This window comes from Pelophylax lessonae (assembly GCF_965119305.1).
Source record: "Pelophylax lessonae genome assembly, chromosome: 1".
Lineage (NCBI taxonomy): Eukaryota > Metazoa > Chordata > Amphibia > Anura > Ranidae > Pelophylax > Pelophylax lessonae.
Window position 1 is genome coordinate 467,946,117 of NC_138768.1, and position 22,324 is coordinate 467,968,440.

At 49.1% G+C, this 22,324-nt stretch overlaps 1 protein-coding gene across 1 annotated transcript in view; it reads right to left on the reverse strand.

Moving 5' to 3' along the window:
* The window catches only part of POLRMT (RNA polymerase mitochondrial), a 423,694-nt gene that overhangs the window by 144,535 nt on the left and 256,835 nt on the right, over window positions 1-22,324 (reverse strand). The window contains exons 12-13 of the mRNA XM_082261183.1: window positions 8,425-8,547; window positions 8,149-8,328 (exon numbers count right to left, since the gene is read on the reverse strand). Of these exons, the coding sequence (XP_082117309.1) occupies window positions 8,149-8,328; window positions 8,425-8,547 (303 nt within the window). The remainder of the gene's footprint in view (window positions 1-8,148; window positions 8,329-8,424; window positions 8,548-22,324) is intronic.

The window sequence follows — 22,324 nt, forward strand, 5'->3', positions numbered from 1 at the left end:
TTGTAATGCCACCGTGAAAAGGTAACGGATGAGAGCTTCAGCTCTCTTGTCCACAGGATCCTTAAAGGATGGAGAATCCTCCACCGGCAAAAGTGTGGCCTTATTTAGCCTGGCAACCTGAGAGTCCACCGATGGTGGAACCATTCGTTTCTTCAAGAGAGACTCCTCAAATGTATATCGCCTAGTGAAACGCTTAGGTATTCCAACCATGTGTTTGGCACTGACTAGTGACAATCTCGTCAAAATAGGCAGGAAAGGGGAACACCTTTGTCACCTTGGAAGATTTGCAAGTGCAAAACTGCACGGGCATCGCCGACTCAGCATTAGCCGAGTCCTCCAACTTTAAGGTTTCCCGCACTGACACAATCAAGGCCTCCACCAGCGCCTTTTCATGTGCAACTGTGGAGGAGGAGGATTCGTCCTCACTGTTAGAGCACCCAGAGTGCGTGGACACAGACCCAGTGGGCTGACCTTCCTCTGCGGTGACCAAATCCACCTCAGAGTCTGAGGAGACAGAGAATACAGGAGAAGGCGGGGGAGCTTCTTGCTAGGCTGCCTTTGCAGGGCCATATCAACCTTAGATAAAAGTGACTGCAGGGCCGCCTTCATGGCCGCCAAGGCAGACTGAGACCCAGAGGGTCCTGCAGCATCAAGGAGTGGGTCAGATGGTGATACACGCTCCAGAGGCTCCATGGTTAAATCGAGCCATGCTGTGCACAAAAGAAAAGGTTTTCTCTTTTTTTCAAAAAGAACCCACCGCACACCGCTGGAGCACCACAAGAATCAGCGCACCCACGGAGCTGTATACAGCAGAGGAAAGGATCGTATACCCACTAGAACTCACCACCCCAGAGCTGGAGAGTGCCAAACAGCCTGCCACACTGCGATCAAAGTGAAAGAGGAAGCGGAAGCGCCAACACTGACACTAGAGGCCCCCGCAGCATATCACCACACTTGGACTAAAAGAAAATGGTCGCCACTATTTACATTGGGAAACCCAAAACATGGCCGCTGGACTACACAAACATGGTCGCTGAAGCCAGTCAACATCATCCACAGCAAAATGGCAGGGCCCCACTGGACTCCAGGGAAATAAGAATCCACCACGGGTGAACCCCCCAGGGACCCCCCTCCTGCAGAACCAAAAAGGTACACGCATCCTCAAAGGGGGGCCATCAGCAACACACCCACCGCTCTCCGGCCCAGCACCGGTGTAGCCCCCCCACCCGAAAACACACCTGTGCGCCCCAAAAGGAGACTAAGGGAGAGATAGGGGGCCGGTCAGGGCAACCGATGCAGGGAAACCCCGCTAGGGAGAGGGGGGAAAAGTATGAGGGGAGGAAGGACACAGAGGGGGCCTACCACCCCCAGGGAGGGCCCGCAACCACCCCAGCAATTCCCAGAGAAAGGAGGGGAGACACTACTCACCACACCATGGCATTAGGCAGGCACCACTCCCCGCAGTCCATCTTGGAATGGGGGTGCTGCGGCCCAAGGTACGCTGCGAATCTGACCCTGACTGCTGTCGTGACCAGGGCTATGCGACCTCGCGATGTGTTTCACTCGCTGGCCAGCCTCCGTCCAGTTGGGCTATGTCACTGTCAACCTAGCTAATAGTTGGGTCGCACTCGCAGGCCAGACTGGGAAGACCGTAAGGATCTAGGATTTCCAGTGTGTCGCCCAGTCCAGCTGTTGACTGTAGTTCACACAGGAACAGGTTGATTGCAGTTCACACAGGAACAAAAATAATAAAGAAAAAGGGAAATAATAAAAAAAAAAAATACATTTAAAAAGGAAAAAATGCCAGGACCGCAGATCCCAGCAGAGAGCCAGGTCCTTACTCTTGACTAGGCAGGAAAAACTGGAGTCCTATATAGCAGGATATGATGGTATATACTAGGGAACGACCGATTATCGGCAACACCGATGTATCGGAATCGGCCCCGGCGGTTACCGATATTGCCGTGACATCATCGTGTATGTTGCGCCACGCGCCTCGGGAGTCTGGGACAGCTTCTGCGGCCTTCTTAAGCCGCTTACCTCAGCCTCGTTTGGAGTCTCACAGTGCGCAAAGTGTGTTTTACAATCGCCACGGCCACAATCATACAGTACAGTGATCAGTCACAGTGCGCACAGCCGCCGCGGCCACCCACCCACAGCTGCCTGGTGCCAGCCAGCCACCCGCACACCCCACAGGCCTGTACCAGTCAGCCAGCCACAGGACCCTGCCTGTACCAGCTAGCCAGCCACAGGCCCTGTACCAGCCAGCCACCCACCACACAGGGTGCCAGCCACCCACCCACCAAAGGGTGCCAGCCAGCCACCACAGGGTGCCAGACAGCCACCAAAGGGTGCCAGACAGCCACCAAAGGGTGCCAGCCAGCTAGCCACCAAAGGGTGCCAGCCATCCACCCACCCACCACAGGGTGCCAGCCAGCCAGCCACCAAAGGGTGCTAGCCAGCTAGCCACCAAAGGGTGCCAGCCACCCACCCACCACAGGGTGCCAGCCACCCACCAAAGGGTGCCAGGCAGCCACCCACCCACCACAAAGGGTGCCAGCCAGCCAGTCACCAACCACAGGGTGCCAAGCCAGCCACCCACCACAGGGTGCCAGCCAGCCACCCACCCACCAAAGATGCCAGCCAGCCACCACAGGTTGCCAGCCAGCCAGCCACCCACCAAAGGGTGCCAGCCAGCCCATCACCCACCACAGGGTGCCAGCCAGCCACCCACCAACCACAGGGTGCCAGCCACCCACCCACCGCAGGGTGCCAGCCACCCACCCACCGCAGGGTGCCCGTCAGCCAGTTTTTTGAAAGCCTATATTCATTAGTGTCTTTCAAGTTTCAATGGAGATGGATGCAGATAGAAAAATTAAAAGTGTGGTCTGGGACTATTTCTCATCTCCATCTCCAGGAAAAGCAGCAGCACTGTGCAACACTTGCAAAAACAATGTAAGCATGGGATCAATAACTGCAAAAACCAAAAATACATCAAATCTTTGGGCCCATCTAAGAGTTCATCATGTTGAATTGTATAATGCAGCACAGAAAAAACAAAATGAATCACAAGGTGAAACATCACTATCCCAGGCAACAATAACGGATATGTTTTACATAGTTACATAGTTACATAGTTGGTGAGGTTGAATAAAGACAAAAGTCCATCCAGTTCAACCTGTGTAGATGTGTGTGGCTGTAATCATCTTGCATACCCCTGAATGTTCTGATCCTTGAGATGTACGTCTAAGAGTCTTTTGAAAGCCACCATACTACCCGCAGAAACCACCTCATGTGGTAGAGAATTCCACAATCTTGTAGCCCTAACAGTAAAGAACCCCCCACGTTGCCTGAGGTTAAAACGCTTCTCCTCTAATCGCATTGTATGCCCCCGAGTTCTCATGCAATCCCTTCGACTGAACAGCTTTTTTTCTAAGCCTAGATCCCCATTTAGATATTTAAAAATTGCTATCATGTCCCCCCTCAGGCGTCTCTTCTCCAGGGAGAATAAATCAAGCGATTGCAGACGCTCCTCATAATCAAGGTCCTCCAATCCCCTAATTAGTTTAGTTGCCCTTCTCTGGACTCTCTCCAGCTCCAACACATCCCTTCTGAGGACTGGTGACCAGAACTGGACCGAATACTCCAGATGAGGTCGGACCAGAGTTTTATAAAGTGGAAGGATTATAGTCTTATCTCTGGAATACATCCCTTTCTTTATGCATGCTAATATTCTGCTAGCCTTGGCAGCTGCCGCTTGACATTGCATGCTGTTGCCTAGTCTATCATCAACCAAGACTCCCAGATCCTTCTCCATTTTTGATTCTCCCAAGGGTTCCCCTCCTAACGTGTATTGTGCTTTTATGTTTCTAGTCCCCAAGTGTAAAACCTTACATTTCTCCACGTTAAACCTCATATGCCATGTCTTTGCCCACTCCGTTATTTTGTCCAGGTCATTCTGTAGGATATCTGCTTCATGCTGTGCTGTTATTGCCCTGCCTAATTTTGTGTCATCTGCAAAAACTGATATTGAACTACTGATCCCGTCCTCAATGCTGTTTATGAATAAATTGAACAAGGTTGGTCCTAGGACTGAGCCTTGGGGGACCCCGCTTACTACCTCAGACCAGTCTGAGTACGCGCTGTTTATTACCACCCTTTGGACACGCCCTTTTAGCCAGTTCCGTATCCAAGAGCAAACCCTGCTGTCGATACCTGCAGACCTTAATTTATAAATTAAGCGCTTATGGGGAACTGTATCAAACGCCTTAGCAAAATCTAGGTACACCACATCCACTGGTCTGCCCCTATCTAGTTCACAGCTCACCTCCTTGTAGAATGTTAAGAGATTGGTTTGACAAGAACGCCCATTTGTAAACCCGTGCTGGTTACTACTGATGATGCTGTTGTCCTTAGCAAACTCTACGATATAGTCCCTTATCATCCCCTCCAGAAGTTTACATACTACTGATGTCAGACTGACAGGCCTATAATTTCCCGGTATATGCCTCTGACCCTTTTTGAATATCGGAATCACGTTAGCTTTCCTCCACTCCCCTGGTACATCTCCTGTCCTAATACTGTCCGCAAAGATCAGGAACAGTGGTCTGGATATAACCTTACTGAGTTCCTTGAGTACTCTCGGATGTACGCCATCCGGGCCTGGTGATTTGTTAGTGTTGAGTTTATCCAGCCTTTCCCTGATTTCACCCTCTGTTAGCCATAGTGGCAAGTCCTTTGTATTACTACTAACCATACAGTCATGGTCAGTGTACCCCTCCGATTCCTGTGTAAAGACTGATGAGAAAAAAGCATTCAGCACGGTTGCTTTTTCAGTGTCCTCTGTAACCATCCTCCCATCATTGTTAATTATGTGTGCAATATGCTCTGCCCTAGTTTTTTTGCTGTTGATATACTTAAAGAATTTCTTTGGGTTTTTTTTGCTATCCTCCGCTATTTGTCTCTCAAAGTCTATTTTAGCCATCTTGATTTTGTGTTTACACTTCCTATTTGCCTCCTTGTATTGGTCGAAAGCCAATACTGTGCCCTCTGATTTATATTTCCTGAAGGCCAATTTTTTTCCCCTAATAAGTTTTTTAACACTCCGGTTTAGCCAGCCAGGTTTGGCTTTGTCCCTTCTAAATTTATTTCCCATAGGAATGCACTGCAAGATGCCTTTGCTTAATAGGTTCCTAAAGCATTCCCATTTTTCCTCTGTGGTCAGGGATCCCAGGGTTCGGTCCCAATTTACCCTTTCCATCAACAAGTACAATTTTGGAAAGTTTGCCCTTCTGAAGTTAAGGGTTCTTATGTTCCCCACTTGCCTTGCTATATTGTTATTTACGCTAAATGTGATCATCCTGTGATCGCTAGAGCCCAGGTTGTCCTGGACTCCTACCTCCGAGATTAGGTCTGGGTCATTAGTGATCAATAGATCCAGGATTGTGTTTTCTCTGGTAGGGGAATCCACCAACTGTGACATGTAATTATCCTGTAAGGTTTCCGTGAATTGACGGCCCTTATGTGAGTGTGTAGTCCCCTCTCCCCAGTCAATGTCGGGATAATTGAAGTCCCCCAATATGATGACTGATCCTAGCTTTGCCACTTTACCCAAAAGTGCTAAAAATTCCAGCTCTACCTCCTCCCCTTGTTTAGGTGGCCTATAGCAAACCCCCACAATTACTTTTCCCTTTTCTCCTTCCCTATGGAGTTCTACCCACACGGATTCTAACTCCATACTCATCCCTTCCGTAATGTCACTCCTCTCTATCACCCTTACAGAAGTTTTAGAAAAAAAAAACAGGTGGCTAAAATCAGATGGAAGATCCCAACTGCTGGACAGAGTAATCACAGAGATGATGGTCACTGATAACCAGCCATTTACATTAGTGTCTGACTCTGGATTTAAGCAACTGATGTCCATACTTGAGCCAAGGTACATACTGAAGAGTGACAAGTTTTATCAAACTGAAATGCTGGAAAACATTCACCAAAAGGTCGTTGAGAAAGTAAAGGCTATGCTGAAACCAGAGAATGCTGGCAACTCACTCTCATTCACGACTGACTGCTGGTTAGAACAAACAGAATCACTAATGAGTCTTACATGCCACTCCATTGACAGCAGATGGACAAGAAGGCATTTGGTGTTGAATACAAAAGTGGTGCAAGGATCCCACACTGGGGAGTACATTAGAGAAATGTTTCTATGCATGCTAGAAGAATGGGGAATCACCAAAGACAGAGTGATGCTTGTGCTTTGAGACAGCGGAGCGAACATGGTGAAAGGAATGAGACTTGAAGTGTCAGACCTCAGTTGCATGGCACACACCCTCCAACTTGTTGTAAATGATGGTCTGTCAAACCAGAAAGCTTTGCTTGACATAATTAGCATGCTGAAGAAGTGTGCAGGCCCTTTCCACCATTCTATCCTTGCCAAGCAGCGACTGAGGTGCATTCAGGAAGACCTTGGCCTACCCAAAAACAACTTGAGCAGGCTGTTCCAACACGATGGAACTCAACACTACACATGCTGCAAAGGATGCTGCAGCAGAAGCTCGCTCTTACCATATATTCTGGTGAATATGGACTTGGAGGACATTCTTGTCCTACTGCTGATCAGTGGGACATAGTAGCCAACATCATTAAGACCCTCCTACCCATTGAGGAAGTGGCCCTAGAGGTGAGTCATTACGACTCATCTGTGTCCTTTGTCATCCCATGTGTGAGAGTGCTGAAGATGCTTCTTCAACAGAATAAAGGACCCAACACACGTGGCATTAAAATATCTAGGCAGGCCATGAGGGACAGCCTTGCCAAACGAGGAGAATAAAAATCTGCTTGCATGTCTTTTGGATCCTCAATACAAGAACCATCCTTTCTCTTCTGATGATGTATTGTCCAAGGCCAAACAATGGCTGACAGAAGATATTCAACAGAAGGTGCAGGAGGTTCCTGACGAAAAGAAAAAAGTCAAGAAGAGAAAGTTTCTGATGTGGAAGAGCAGGATGCAGGTGAAATATGTCCAAAAAGACAACGGACAGAAGAGAAAATTCATTGTGGTCAAATAGATGCCATATTGGTACCAAGTGAGTGTGTTTTTAGTGATGTGGCAGCAATTTATGAAAAGAAAAGAAGCCGTTTAACTGGCGAACATGCTGAAACGTTATGCTTTCTGCACTATAATATTGTTCTACTTAACTGGGAGTATTGAAAGTGTAGTAGTAGTGTCCAGTCCACTGAGTCCACTCCAATCCATTCCACTGTCTAGCTTTTGTCTAGATTTTTTTCTAGCAGTTTTGCACTGACTGCGCTGTGCGGCAGTCAGTGCAAAACTGCTAGCAAAAAAGCTAAACAGTGGATTGGAGTCAGTGGACTACTGCTGCAGTAGTGCGCCACTCACTGCTGCAATAATTTTAAATCACTACTGCAGTCACAAAATGATTGCAGTGACTGACTGCCCTACTGCAGCGGTAGTCCGCTGACTCCAGTCCAATTCGCTGTTTAGCTGTTGCCTAGCTTTTTTTCTAGCAGTTTTGCACTGACTGCAGTAGTTGCAGTGAGTGCCCTACTGCAGCGGTAGTCCACCGACTCCAGTCCAATCCACTGTCTAGCTGTTGCCTAGCTTTTTTTCTAGCAGTTTTGCACTGACTGCACTGCAGTAGTGATTTAAAATTATTGCAGTGAGTGAGTGTACTACTGCAGCAGTTTATTATGCATTAATGCACAATCAGATGATGTGAAACTGATGTCCCTACAAGTGCACTTTTCCTATCAGTTTTCATGCAGTTAAGGTGTGAAGAACAAGCCCTTAATGTTAAAAATGTTAATAAAGATTAACATGTTCAGTAACAGATGTGTCAAAATTTGTGTTTATTTTGCTAAATTTTAAATGTACAAAAATATCGGCCAATATCAGCCGATACCGATATGCGATCGCCAAAATATTGATATCGGCAACGAAAAACCGATATCGGTCGATCACTAGTATATACCCCCTGGGACTGCCTCAGGGGCATAGCCAAAATTGTTTCCGCCTAGTCCTACTCCTGAAGAGAGAGCAGAATAAGCCCAAGTGTCTAGAAGACATGGAGCTGTGTCCGTCAGTGAAAGAAAGAGGAAAAAAGGGTACATTTTTTGCAACTAAATCACCTGAGGAAAGGAGTCCATCTCACGGAGTCTCTTTTCAATCTGGAGGCGCCCGCCATATCTAGTTACACCATAGACTACGGTCATAACAGTCTGTTTTACCACTTTACGGCCAATAACACCTTCTAGAACCTGAGCGACCTTAATCCCTTTCTTGGCATCCCTTTTGCGGAATTCCTCCACCTGAGGGCAATACAATGGACAACAAGGCACAGTCAGTCAAGAATTGCTAGTACAGCAAAGCCTTTGTAATAAGATTGCAATTGCTAGGTGTCTCACCTGTTGAGCGACCTCACTGTAAACATCTTGGGGGGTATCGCACGGCACCAAGTTTACAGATTTTGCCCCAATTTCATCCCTTCCAAGAGCAGAATAATGCTGGAGTCCATTACATGAACCATCCTGGAGTGAAAACAAACAAATATATATATTTTTTTTTCAGAAAATAAATCATTTTTATTAAGAAAAAAAGGTTGAACATCGTACAAACAGTAGAAACTTTGAGCATAAAAAATAATAATACTGTACATCAAAAGTTATGGTAGTACAATGCACAAGTAACATTCCATAAAGCAAACACAGAAGCATCCTGAAATCCAGTCTGAAGGCAATACTATCAGCCAGCAGAGAATACACCAGACACCAATTAGTAAGAATTTGGAGTGGTAGCCCCCAGGGAAACCAAAACATATAACCAATAAACATTAGCTGTAGGGGGCACCTAGAGACAACAAACCGGATAAGATTACCCAATGAAGGAATGATGCTAAATAGAAAATACTGGAGTAGAAGGGGAAACAAGGGTTAGGGAAGGAAAGAGTAAAGGGAAGGGATCAGGAATATAGGGAAAAAGATGGAGGAGAGATGAGAGAGATATAGAGGGGAAAGGGGAGAGCCTCACGAACATCAGCATCTAAACTTTTCTCTAAACGGGAACTAGCTTAACCCATGAAAAGCCTGTGCATGACTAGCTGAGGAGGAGACAGGGCCGGATCATCCAGCCAGGGTTGCCACAAGGAAAGAAATTTCTTATGTGCTTTTCTATGTTGATATGTCAATTTTTCTCTAATGAGAGAACTGTTGACTTGCGCAATCCACTGCTGTGCCGTTGGTACCCTGGAGGAAATCCAATATCTGGCAATAAGTTTACGTGCCATATAAAGTAGCCTGATAACAGCCACGTGTGCATTAGGGGTTAATGATTCAACATCCAGGGCCCCAAGAAGGTAAATCACAGGATCCCGCAGCAACTGGAAATTATAAACCTTAGATATCGTAGCTATAACCGTAGACCAGTATCTGAAGAGTTTGGGGCAACGCCACATCATATGCATCAGAGTGCCCAAGTCCCTATCGCATTTCGGGCAGAGGGGGGTAGGTCTGTGACCCCATCGGTGCAGTTTAATAGGTGTTCTATATGCTCTATAGAACAGCATAAGGTGGGAAATCTTTTGAGAGGCCGAAACCGAGACCAGAGGAGCTGAAGCGAGGCACAGCTCCCACGTCTCTCCATCAATGGGACCAAGGTCCGCCTCCCAAGCCGCTCTGGCAGGGAGAACGGCCGGGTCCTGCATCAAACCCAGGAGGGCAGCGTACACCTCAGAAATCATGCCCTTCTTATCGGAGGCCCGGAGCACCCCCCCCCCCAGAAATGTGTAAAGGGGAAAGCCGTAAGGTCGATGACCTGGCCTGAGCCAAGAGAGCATGCCGGAGCTGTAGGTACCTGAAAAAGTGGCGTCTGGAAACCCGAAACTCCCCTTCCAGGTCCTGGAAAGACTTTAAAACTTGCATCCTAAACAATTGTGTCATAAAGCGGATCCCCACCTCCTTCCAGACCTCTATTCCCTCCAAACGGGCAAGCTCTCTATAATTCCGATTATCCCAGATCAGGGTCTCCGGTAGGAAGCCCCCAACCCGGAACATCTCCTTCACACAGTGCCACTATAAACGGAGCAGGGCAATCGTCGGCAAAGTAGCCGGCAGATGCGCAAATCCCGCCTCAAAAAGGACAAGTATAGGGGAGTCGGAGTCCAAAGGGGACAATAAGGCCCCGATGGGATCCTGCGGGTCCAGATTCCCCCAGCCGCCCATGTGCTGAACCTGGGAGGCGAGGAAATACACCCGGGGGTTGGGAACCGCCAAACCTCCACCATCCTTTCCCATCTGGAGAGTGGCTAGTTTAATCCTGGAAACCTTCTTGCACCAGATGAGTTCTCGAAACTGAGATTCAATTCTAAGTGAAAGAGTGTATCAATGTGCCCTAATAAAAATATTGATATCCCACGATACCAAAGTATTGATGAGTACAGACATATTAACACATCTCATTCATACCTTCTGCACACTTAACAGTTAGACTTTGCATATAGATTACAGACGACACCTGAACACATTGATAAGTACTTACATATTAACACATCAGACAGCTGAGCATAGACGGGAAGGCCCGTCTACAAAAGCATCTACAGACACAAGACATCTCACATTTACATCAATGTGTTGAGGACAACAAAACCTTTTCATGTATTGTCGTAGTAGATATATTCTATTGTTAAACTGACCGATGGATTGTACACCAGTTTAAACTGTTTTTTCCCGCTAAAATGGCCCATAAATGTGTGAGCTGTGAATAAATAAATCAGATGTATTCCCATTAAGCTTGAGTGCTGTATGCGTGTACATTTCCTGGCCAGAGGAGGGAAAATTCACTGCACGAGGGAGTCAGAACTGAAGGGTCATAGGTCCAGGACCTAAATGCAAAATTATCTTGCAACTGCCTTTGACGTGAACGAGTTAACACTAAGGAACCACCGTCTAGGAATCCACATGGGGGTATTGTGGAAGACATAACAGCTGGGGAGCCCACACCAACTTCATGAGATTAACTCGACCAGCAACAGAGAGCGGCAATTTGCACCAACTCGTGCACTTAGATCGCAGTTTCTGCAGCAGAGGCACCAAGTTTAATTCTAGGTGTCGGGTCGGGTGATACATGTATTCCCAGGTACTTGAACCTATCCACCACCCGAACCGCAGCCGCGCGTTCAGGTAGAGAAACAGGTAGAGGATCCAGAGGCATCAGCACCCAGTTTATAGAAAAACCCGAAAGGGAACCAAAATTGTCTATAAGAGACATAACGGCATTCAGAGAGGTCTGGGTGTCTCCTAGATAGAGAAGAGTATCATCCGCATAAAGACAAACAGTGTCCGCACGAGCACCTCTTCTGAACCCCACTATCTCGGGAGAGGCCCGAATCCGCGCCGCCAAAGGCTTTCAGAGTCATAGCAAATAGCAGTGGAGATAGTGGACATCCCTGTCGGGTACCTCTATGGAGACAGAAGGGTCCAGATAGCTCCAGGTTAAACCGTAGCCGAGCTGTGGGACCCGAATAGAGCAATTGCACCCACCTAAGAAACGTCTCCCCAATGCCAAAGCGACTAAGCATTTCCCACAGGTAGGACCATTCGACACTTGTCAAACGCCTTGGCTGCGTCTAAGGAAAAAATCGCTCTATTACCAGGATTGTCAACCGGTACCTGTAGGTTGAGAAAAAGACGTCGAAGGTTAAGTGCCGTAGAGCGAGAGGGAATAAAACCGAACTGGTCCCGATGAATAATTTTGTGTACGACCTGGGATAATCGAGTTGCCAGGACCTTTGCCAAGATCTTGATATCTGCAGTGAGCATGGATATAGGCCTATAGGAGTCAGGTAGAGTAGGGTCTTTGTCAGGTTTCAAGATGAGGACCACAACAGCCTCAGTCATAAAAGGAGGTAACCTACCCTCCCGCAAGGCTGAGTTATATACCTTGAGCAGTCTAGGTACCAATTGCTCCGCGTACCTACCATAGACCTCCGAAGGGATACCATCAGCTCCCAGAGATTTGCCATTTTGTGCAGATTTCAGAGCATCATGTACCTCATCTTCCGTCAGGGGAGCGTCGAGCACAGCTGCGTCCGAGTCTGAGAGGGTAGGGAGGTCACATGCCTCCAGGAAATCAACAATCTCCCGGGAGGTGGCTGAAATCTTAGAGGAGCAAAGGTCAATATAAAAATCCCGCAACACTCTCCCTATGTCAGACGCGCGTGCCAACGAACCCCCTGAGGGTCAGTAATTGTTGGGATAAATGTCGTCATTGGGCTCGTACCATCATAGCCAACATATGACCAGTGGACTCACCCTCTTCGAAGTACCTCTGCTGCAGAAAGAAACGCTTGTTCTCCGCTCGCTGGAGCAAAACCGTACCCGCTAGGGCCTGGGCCGCCAGCCAGGATCTCCGGGTGTCCTCAATAGGGGCAGCAACATACGCAGCCTCCGACCTCGCCACCTCTGCCAGCACTGTGTTCTCCCATTCCTTTGTTTTAGTTTTCACCCCATTAATAATGTCTATAAATCGCCCCCTCAGGAACGCCTTGGCCGCGTCCCACACCATACCCACCTCGGCAGTACCCTGGTTCTGTGCAAAAAAGGAGGATAATTGGGACGGCAAGGGGTCAGGGCTAGGAAAGAGCATCAACCAGAACGCATTGAGCTTCCACAGAGGCCTGCCCCACCGAGTCGGGAGGGCCAGGCGGACCCAGAGCGGCGAGTGGCCAGATACCAATCACGGCTAGTGGCAGCAGGCGGTCACTGTCCAACCCCATATCAATGCGGGAGAGGCCAGAGTGGGAGGCCGAAAAACAGGAGTATTGTCTAACCCCCGGGTGACCCATGCGCCAGACATCTGTTAATTCAAGCTCCCCCCCCCACAACGAGCGAAGGGCGTGAGAACCCTCGTCGGCGCGGGACCAACGGAGTGCGGAGCAAACCTGTCAAGGGTAACATCTAGTACAGTATTAAAATCGCCCAGCAGTAACAGGGGCACATCCAGGAACTCAGCCACCGGCTCCATGACCAGACGAAACACACCCACCGAGTAAGGGGGGGGGGACATAGACCGCAGCGACAACGCAGGTCAGACCCGCAACCTGACACAGCAGAACAAAGCGACCCTCAGGGTCATTGACATATTGTATGCATGTAAACTGTACACCCCGTCTAATAAGTATATTAACCCCCCCTAGAATAGCTAGAGTAGACAGAATGATATTGGTGACCAAACAAGCTGGGCGCCAAGGTTGGCTGGGTAGACCCAGCCACATGCGTCTCCTGTAGACATACTACGTCGGCCTGTAGCCGCTAAATGTATCTAAACACAGCAGTTCTCTTGACGGGGTTGTTAAAGCCCCTAATATTCCAGGTGAGTATACAGATGGTATCAGCCATTAGGAAGATACGGTAGAAATTCCTCAGGATAGTGAGGGCGGGAGCCCCAGGGGTAAGTCCGAGCACAGGAAAAATCCATGGAGAGAGTCAGCAACAGAACCCAGGATAGCACCTCAGCCCAACGATGACATAAAGTAGATCCAGTCCATAGGTCAGCAGAGGCAAAGCACATTAGTGGAGATGACCACAAAGCGGCAGCTAGTAAAAGTTCCCAGGAGAGTCCGGTGAAGGCAGAGTGCAGGAAAAGGGAGAAGATGGTTCTTGAGGGGAGAAGGGGTACCACAGGAAAGGAAAGGGGAAAGGTACCAGGGTGCGTCCAACCAGGACTAAATAGGGGGAATCCATGGAGGGATCACAGTTGGCATAGTAATCTCCTCATGAGCAACAAAAAGTGCAAGTTCAAAACGCATTACTGTGAAGATAACAGGGTAGCAACCGCCTACCAAGGATTCCAAACAGTGCATCCAGACTTCAAGTGTCCCGAGCGAACAAAAAACCAGTGGAAGGGACATTCAGCATCCCAGTGCAGAGAGCAAATATATTCACGGGGCTCCGTGTCTCGGTAAAGGGGCAGCCCTCAATGCCCTGCCGATGGCATCCAGCCATTGTGCTGCAGCAGCGGGTTTGTCAAAGAACAGGACCTCTTCTCCAGCGACAACCCTGAGCTTAGATGGGTAGAGCATGGCGTATTGACGGTTAAGATCCCTAAGCCTTCTCTTGACATCCCCAAACTTGGCCCTCTGTTTCTGCACCTCCGCAGAGTAATCCAGGAACAGAGATATCTTTGCATTGTCCACCACCAGCTTCCCCTGCATCCCTCTAGCCTTAGTAAGGATGATGTCTCTATCTTTGTAGTTGAGAAGCTTAAAGATAAAGGTGCGAGGGGGGGCCCCCGGAGGAAGGGGGCGCGTGGGCACCCTATGAGCTCGTTCCACAGAAAACATTGGAGTGAAGGAGTCCTGGCCAAACGTTGTAGTGAGCCAGCGTTCGATGAAATTAACAGGATTCTTACCCTCAGCTCTTTCAGGGATGCCAATGACTCTAATATTGCTCCTTCTCATTCTGTTTTCCAAGTCATCCTGCCTAGCAGCTTGTGGTGCAGACAGCAGGGAAGTGTGCTTAACCTCCCTCTACAATGGGACCATATCATCCTCTAGAGAGCTCACCCTCCCCTCCACAGCCGAGGTTCTCTCCCTGAGTTTCTGCATATTGTGTCTAATAAAGGCTATTTCAGCTTTAACTCCTCGCAGCTCCGCGGTCAGAGCTGTAATAGATGAATTGCATGTGTTAACTGCAGACATGACATCCCTTAGTGTGGGATCCGAACCAGGGGAGGGTGAGGACTGCAGCCTAACTCGATCTGTGCAGGCCGGATCCCAATCCTGGAGCTGTCCTGAGAGGTCACCCAGTGGCACTGTATCATCTGCCTCAGATGGAGGGCAGGGAGATGTGCTGGAAGACGGACCGGAGGAGACAGAAGGGTCACGGGGAGCCAGCTTGGCAAAACGTTTTTGAGCAGCCTCCATGTACCTCTCCTTCTGAGAGGCACGCTGCGCCGGATTGCCATCTTGGGCCTGTGCCGCCGCGGCGGACTTTCCCTCCTTCGATCGTTTGGACATTGCAGAAGGGGACAAGAGGACTCACCGAGGCGGCAGCAGCAACCAGGGAGGCACCGGAGTCAGTCGGGAGCAGAAGAAATGGCAGGTAAGTCTGGAAACAGGATAGCTGAACGGATTCCCGGCGGAGCTAGCGGTTCACATCAGCAGCTCGGCCACGCCCCCTCCAAACAAATATATTTAACCACTGAAGGACCAGGTCTATTTCTGATAGTGGTTGTTTACAAGTTAAAATCTGTATATTTTGTGTTAGAAAATTACTTAGAACCCCCCAAACATAATATTTCTTTTTTTTTTTTTACCAGAGAACCTAGAGAAAACGGAGATCATTGCAATACTTTTTGTCACATCGTATATGCGTAGCGGTCTTACAAATGCAATTTTTTGGAAAAAAATACACTTTTTTATATTAAAAATAAGAAAAGAGTAAAGTTAGCCCAACTGTTTTCTATAATGTGAAAGACAATGTTACGCCGAGTAAATTGACACCTAACATTTCATGCTTCAAAATTGCACACGCTCATGGAATGGGAACAAACTATGGTAATTATAAATCTCCACAGACGACGCTTTAAAAATTTTTTACAGGTTACGTTTTTGGAATTACAGAGGAGGTCTTGCCCTCGCTCTAACGATCGCGGCGATACCTCACGTGTGATTTTAACACCGTTTATATATGTGGGCGCGACTTGCTTCTGCGCACAAGCTCAGAGGGACGGGGTGCTTTCATTTTTTTTTCTCCTTTTTTTCTTTTTATTTTTACACTGTCCTTTTAAAAAAACTGAATTTTTGTAAAATCTTACCGTAAAATTCCTTTCTCTGAGTCCTCCGACAGTCGCCGCCACCTCTAAGTCATCACTATTGGGTATTGACTTCCGCTCCGCAGGAGTAGCTAGGCATAAGACTTAGTCAAAAGAACAAATCATTTAGCATAGACACACCCATGGGAGCTGTCCCACTGGTCAATACCCCCCTGCATTGATCCCTCCCAACTCAGTTTGGTAGAATAGCAGTAGGTGTACAAGAAAAAACCCCAAAAGAGGGGCGGGGGCGGCGACTGATGGAGGACTCAGAGAAAGGAATTTTACGGTAAGATTTTACAAAAATTCAGTTTTCTCTTACGTCCTCCGACAGTCGCCGCCACCTCCAAGTCATCACTATTGGGATGTCCCAAAGCAGTGTAGACATGAGGGGTGGGAGACGCAACCGCAGACAAGGCAACGCAGTACCCACATCAGAGAAAAGAACCTTACACGCACAGTAAGAGAACCTTCTGGGCAACAGAAAAGGCTCAACAGGAGCAACAGCCCAGGAAAGCAAATAACCCAGGGTATAAACAACCCCAACAGCCAGGGACCCGCAAAAAAACAAGGGTCCCCTATGGCACTGCCGCACTGAGAAATTTGCGGCCAAAGGAGGCATCAGCTGATGCCAGAACATCCACCTTATAGAATTTGGAAAAGGTGTGCACCGACTACCAAGTCGCAGCCTTGCACACCTGGGCCACCGAGGCCTGATGCCGGTAGGCCCAGGACGTACTCAATGATCTGGTAGAGTGCGACTTAACAGGAAAGGGTGGAACCCGTTCCTTCAAAGCATAGGCCTGTACATTGGTCTGTCTGATCCATTTGGCAATGGTCGCCGCAGACGCGGCCATGCCCTTCCGAGGTCCCTCAGGAAGGACAAAGAGGGAATCTGATTTCCGAAAGGATTCAGTGGACGACAGGTACACCCTGATCGCCCTGACAACATCCAAGGAATGCAATGCAACCTCCTTAGGATGCTTAGGCTTCGCACAGAGCGGAGGGCAAAACAATGTCCTCATTAAGGTGAAATTCAGAGACCACCTTAGGGAGAAAAGACGAATGAGGTAGCAAGGCCACCTTATCCTTGTGAATCACGTAAGGAGAGCGGCAAGACAAAGCTGCCAATTCTGACACCCTGTGAGCCGAAGTGATCGCCACTAGAAAGGCAACCTTCTTAGACAGCAGAGGCAACGATATCTCCCGGATGTTTTCAAAGGGAGAACGCTGTAACATGGACAGAACCAAGTTACATAGTTACATATAGTTACATAGTTAGTGAGGTTGAAAAAAGACATCAGTCCATCCAGTTCAACCTATGATGTGTGTGTGTTTGCTTTTAACCGTACATTGTGTACACCTGTATGTTGTGGTCTCCAAGGTGCCCATCTAATAGTTTTTTGAAACTATCAATGCTCCCAGCTGATACGACGCTTGTGGAAGAGAATTCCACATCCTTACCGCTCTTACAGTGAAGAACCCCTTACGCATTTTAAGGATAAACCGCCTTTGCTCTAGTTTTAGTGAAAGGCCACGTGTCTTATTGTATCTCCTCTCTCTGAATAGTTTGTTCCTTATGCTAGGGTCGCCAGTACAGTATTTGTACATTGATATCATATCCCCCCTCAATCGTCTCTTCTCCAGAGAGAATAAGTTCAGTGCTTGTTGTCTTTCCTCATAGCTGATGTCCTCCATTCCCCTAATTATTTTTGTTGCCCTTCTCTGGACTCTTTCCAATTCCAGCACATCCTTCCTGAGGACCGGTGCCCAGAACTGGACAGCATACTCCAAATGTGGCCGGACCAGAGTCTTGTAGAGCGGGAGAATAATCTCTTTATTTCTGGAGTGAATCCCCTTTTTTATACATCCCAGTATTCTGTTGGCTTTGCTTGCAGCGGCTTGGCATTGCATGCCACTGCCAAGCCTGTTGTCTACCAGTACCCCAGGTCCCTTTCCATCCTAGACTCACCCAGAGGTTCCCCCCCCTAGTGAGTAGCTTGCTTTCTGGTTTCTGGCCCCCAAGTGCATTACTTTACATTTTTCAACATTAAACCTCATCTGCCATGTAGTTTCCCACCCCGTTATTTTGTTCAGGTCCGCTTGTAAGGTTTCCACATCCTGCATAGAAGATATTGGCATGCTTAGTTTAGTATCATCCGCAAATACTGAGATTGTACTAGATATCCCCTCCTCTAGATCATTTATGAATAAATTAAACAGGATTGGTCCCAGGACAGAACCCTGGGGGACCCCACTTTCCACACCTGCCCAATCCGAGTACTCCCCATTAATCACCACCCTCTGGACTCTCCCCTGGAGCCAGTTCTCTATCCAGGTACTCACCCTATGGTCCATACCTACGTACCTTAGTTTGAACAGTAAGCGTTACCTTTATCTAGGTGGCAGCTCACTTCATCGTAGAAGGTTAATAGATTGGTTTGGCAAGAACGATTTTTCATGAATCCATGCTGATTACTACTAATAATACAGTTTTCATTACTAAAGTGTTGTATGTGGTCCCTTAACATCCCCTCCAAAATCTTGCAGACTACAGATGTTAGGCTGACCGGCCTATAGTTACCCGGGATACATCTCGGCCCCTTTTTAAATATTGGTACCACGTTGGCTTTTTTCCAATCAGCTGGCACCATACCCGTCTGTAAACTATCCTTAAAGATCAAGAATAATGGTCTGGCAATCACCTGGCTTAGCTCTTTCAGAACCCTCGGGTGCAAGCCATCCGGTCCCGGTGATTTATTTATGTTAAGTTTCTCTAGTTTAGTTTTAAGTCTATCTTCTGTTAGCCATGGCGGTATTTCCTGAGGTGTGTTGTTTAGTTCGGCCTTACAAGCTAGGGTTGTGTAGCCCCCCGATTCTTTTGTGAAGACTGAAGAGAAGAAATTATTTAACACTTCCGCCTTTTCTCTGTCCTCAGTGGCCATATTTCCTTTGTCATCTTTTATGGGGCCAATGTGTTCTGGCCTCGCCATGTCCCATGGGGGTAAAGGCTCCCTCCGGGGAGGAGCCAAATGTCGCACACCCTGGATAAAGGTGCGAATTAAGGAATGAGATGCCACAGGGCGTTGAAAAAGACCAGCCAGTGCAGAAACCTGGCCCTTAATCGTGGCCAGTGCCAAGCGCTGTTCCACACCAGTCTGAAGGAAAGCCAAGATTCTCGTCACCGAGTATGAGCGAGGGGAGAACCCCCTGGACTCACACCAGGCGAAATAAGCTTTCCAGGTACGGTAATAGATTTTACCAGATGAGGCTTTCCTAGCCTTGATAAGAGTAGGAATGACCTCTGAGGAGAGACCCCTGTTTCTCAGGACCTGGCTTTCAACAGCCAGGCCTTTAAAGCCAGCGACTGTAAAGCAGGATGGAAGATTGGTCCCTGAGACAGCAGATCCTCCCGCATTGGCAGCCGCCAAGGAGGCTCGACCGCCAGGTGAACAACGTCAGCATACCAGGACCGGCGTGGCCAGTCCAGCGCCACTAGAATCACCAAGTTCGGTTCCGAGGCTAACCTGCGAAGGAACCTGGACAAAAACTGAATCGGAGGAAAGGCATACATCAGACGATACCGATGCCAAGGGGCCACCAACGCATCCGAGGCGTCTGCCCACGGATCGCGTGTTCTTGCCACGAATCTTTCCACCTTGTGATTTAGCCGAGACGCGAACAGATCCGCGTCCGGAGATCCCCACTTCGCACACAGCATTTGGAAGACCTCCGGGTATAGGGACCATTCCCCCTGGTCCAGGGTCTGGCGGCTCAGATAGTCGGCCTGCCAATTCTCCACACCCGGAATGTGAACTGCTGAAATCGCCGGGACATGAGTCTCGGGCCCAAGACAGAATGTCGGTCACCTCCCGGGCCGCCCGGGCACTCCTGGTGCCCCCTTGGTGGTTGATGTAAGCCACCGCGGTAGCATTGTCTGTCTGTACCCGAACAGGACGGCCCCGAAGGCGATCCGACCACTGGAAGAGACAAAGTCTGATCGCTCTCAGTTCCAATATGTTGATCGGAAGGGAGGATTCCTCCTCCGACCAAGTGCCCTGGGCAGACAGGTTGCCCAGGACTCCACCCCAGCCCGACAGGCTGGCATCCGTGGTAATCACCGTCCACAACAACGGACGGAAGGATTTTTCTTCTGACACAGCCGGGGACTGAAGCCACCACAGAAGATCCATACTGGTCCGGCGACTCAAGGAGACAGTCAGATCCAGGGACTGAGGCAGTCTGTCCCACCTGGCTAGGATCTCCGCTTGAAGAGACCGTGTGTGAAACTGAGCAAAGGGTATCGCCTCGAAGGCCGATACCATCAACCTAGGGACCGCATGCAAGAAAAGTCCAGAACCATTCCCAGATAGGGAAGATGAAACGAAGGAGACAAGGTCGACTTCTGTACGTTGATGGTCCATCCGAACTCCTCGAGCGTCTGTACCGTAGTGGACAGTTTGCGCAGTAGGTCCTGGCTGGCACTCGATCTTAACAGGAGATCGTCCAGATATCCCAAGACCGCAATGCCTTGTGCCCGCAACAGGGCCAGCAGGCGCCAACACTTTGGTAAAGACCCTTGGAGCCGAAGTGAGACCGAAAGGTAACGCCACAAACCGATAGTGATCCTCCGCTAATGCGAACCGAAGCTACCTCTGGTGACCCTCGAAAATGGGGATGTGTAGGTACGCATCCTTCAGATCTATAGAGGACAAGAATTCCCCTGCGGAGGGATTCCATACGGAACTTCCGAACGCGCACGAAGCGGTTCAGCGCTTTCAAGTCCAGAATAGGACGCACCTTGCCCTCCTTCTGGGCACAGTGAACAGATTGAAATAAAACCCCCGAAACCTGTCCCGATGAGGCACCGGGACAATCACCCCCTGGGCAAGGAGATCCTGCGCTGCTTGATGCAGGTCCTGCAGACGCCCTGGGGTCAAATGAAGATTTGAGGGAAAGAACCTGTTCGCCGGCCGGGAAAGGAATTCGATCTTGTACCCTGATCGAATGATTTCCTCAACCCACCTGTCCGGAATTAGGAGCAGCAAAGGTTGGAGGAAACTGCGCAAACGCCCCCCCACCCCAGAAATGGGTGAGGGCGCCCCTTCAGGCAGAGGCGGATTGACCGCCTCACACGCGCCGCACCGGCATTGCCGGACTTCTGCTTGCCTGCCCAGGGCTTCTTCTGGCTACCTTGGCCCTTGAAGGGCTTGCCCTTGGTTTGATTCCGAAAGGCACGAAAGGACCCTTGATTGGGTCGAGAGGCTGAACCCCGCTTGCCACAAAAGGACTTGTTCTTCGGGTTCTGGGGCAGCATGGTGTTCTTGCCCCCCGTGACGCCTTTTACCAAGGTATCCAACGCCTCGCCAAACAGGCGAGAACCAGCATAGGGAAAATCTGCAACTGTTTTCCGTGATGTCTGATCAGCCGACCAGCTCTTCAGCCAGATCAGTCGCCGGTTAAGCACCGCAACACTAGATAGGCGTGCTACCAAAGGGGCCTCATTTAAGGCCGCATCGCACAAATACATGACTCCTTGGTGAATTTGGTCCACCACAGCCAGCGTGGCAGGTGGGGCAGAATCAGACGTGAGGTTGCATCTAAGCACCTTAGTCCAATCAGCCACCGCCTGAGCCACCAAAACGGACGCAAAAACAGGTTTGAGCAAGGAACCCGCCACCGTGTAAGAATGGCGGGCAAGAGACTCCAACCTTCTGTCCGTGGGATCCCGAAAAACCGGGGTCTCCACAGTAGGAATCAAGGTAGCCTTGTTAACACGGCCACAGTGTGATCCACCTGTGGAGGCATACACCAGCGCGATTCCGTAGCCGGGACAAAGGGATAAAGCAACTTAAACCGACTAGGTACCGCAAATGGACGTTTTAAAGTGCGCCACAGTTCATTTACAGTGTAATGAAACTCAGCGGGGCAGGGAAAAACCTGCGCCGACTTGGGGGTCCTGGGTGTCCCAAAAGAGGACACAATGCCCGGAGGACTGGGCTCATCCTCTAAATGTAGAGTTTAACAGAAGAGATTAACTCATCCATAGTCGCGCGTTCTTCAGGCGACCCTGGAGGAGAATCATCAACCTCCTCAGACCCCAGAGGGTCCAGAGATGAGCGAGACCCTGAAAAGGGCACGCCCTCCGCAGCAGCCACATCACCATCTGAATCAGAGCAGATAGATAATCTGGGCCTTTTCCTAGCAGCAGGTTCAGCCATCAGCACCTCCATTTTGGACACTAAAGACGCCACTATGGCGGCCAAATCAGGTATAACAGGGGCCACAGCAGGACTGGGGTCCCCCACCAGGGCTGGAGGGAATTTGCTGTCCTGAGAATCTATTGCCCAAGTCAGAAACAATAGAGCAATAAAAAGGTACTGGCCCTTTAAAATCGCCGCGGAGTGCGCAGCCCACCGCTATATATACAGTGACAAAAGACCCCAAAAGGAGAAGAAACTGAGCAAGGAAGGACAAAACAGAGAGTTATGGAAGAGA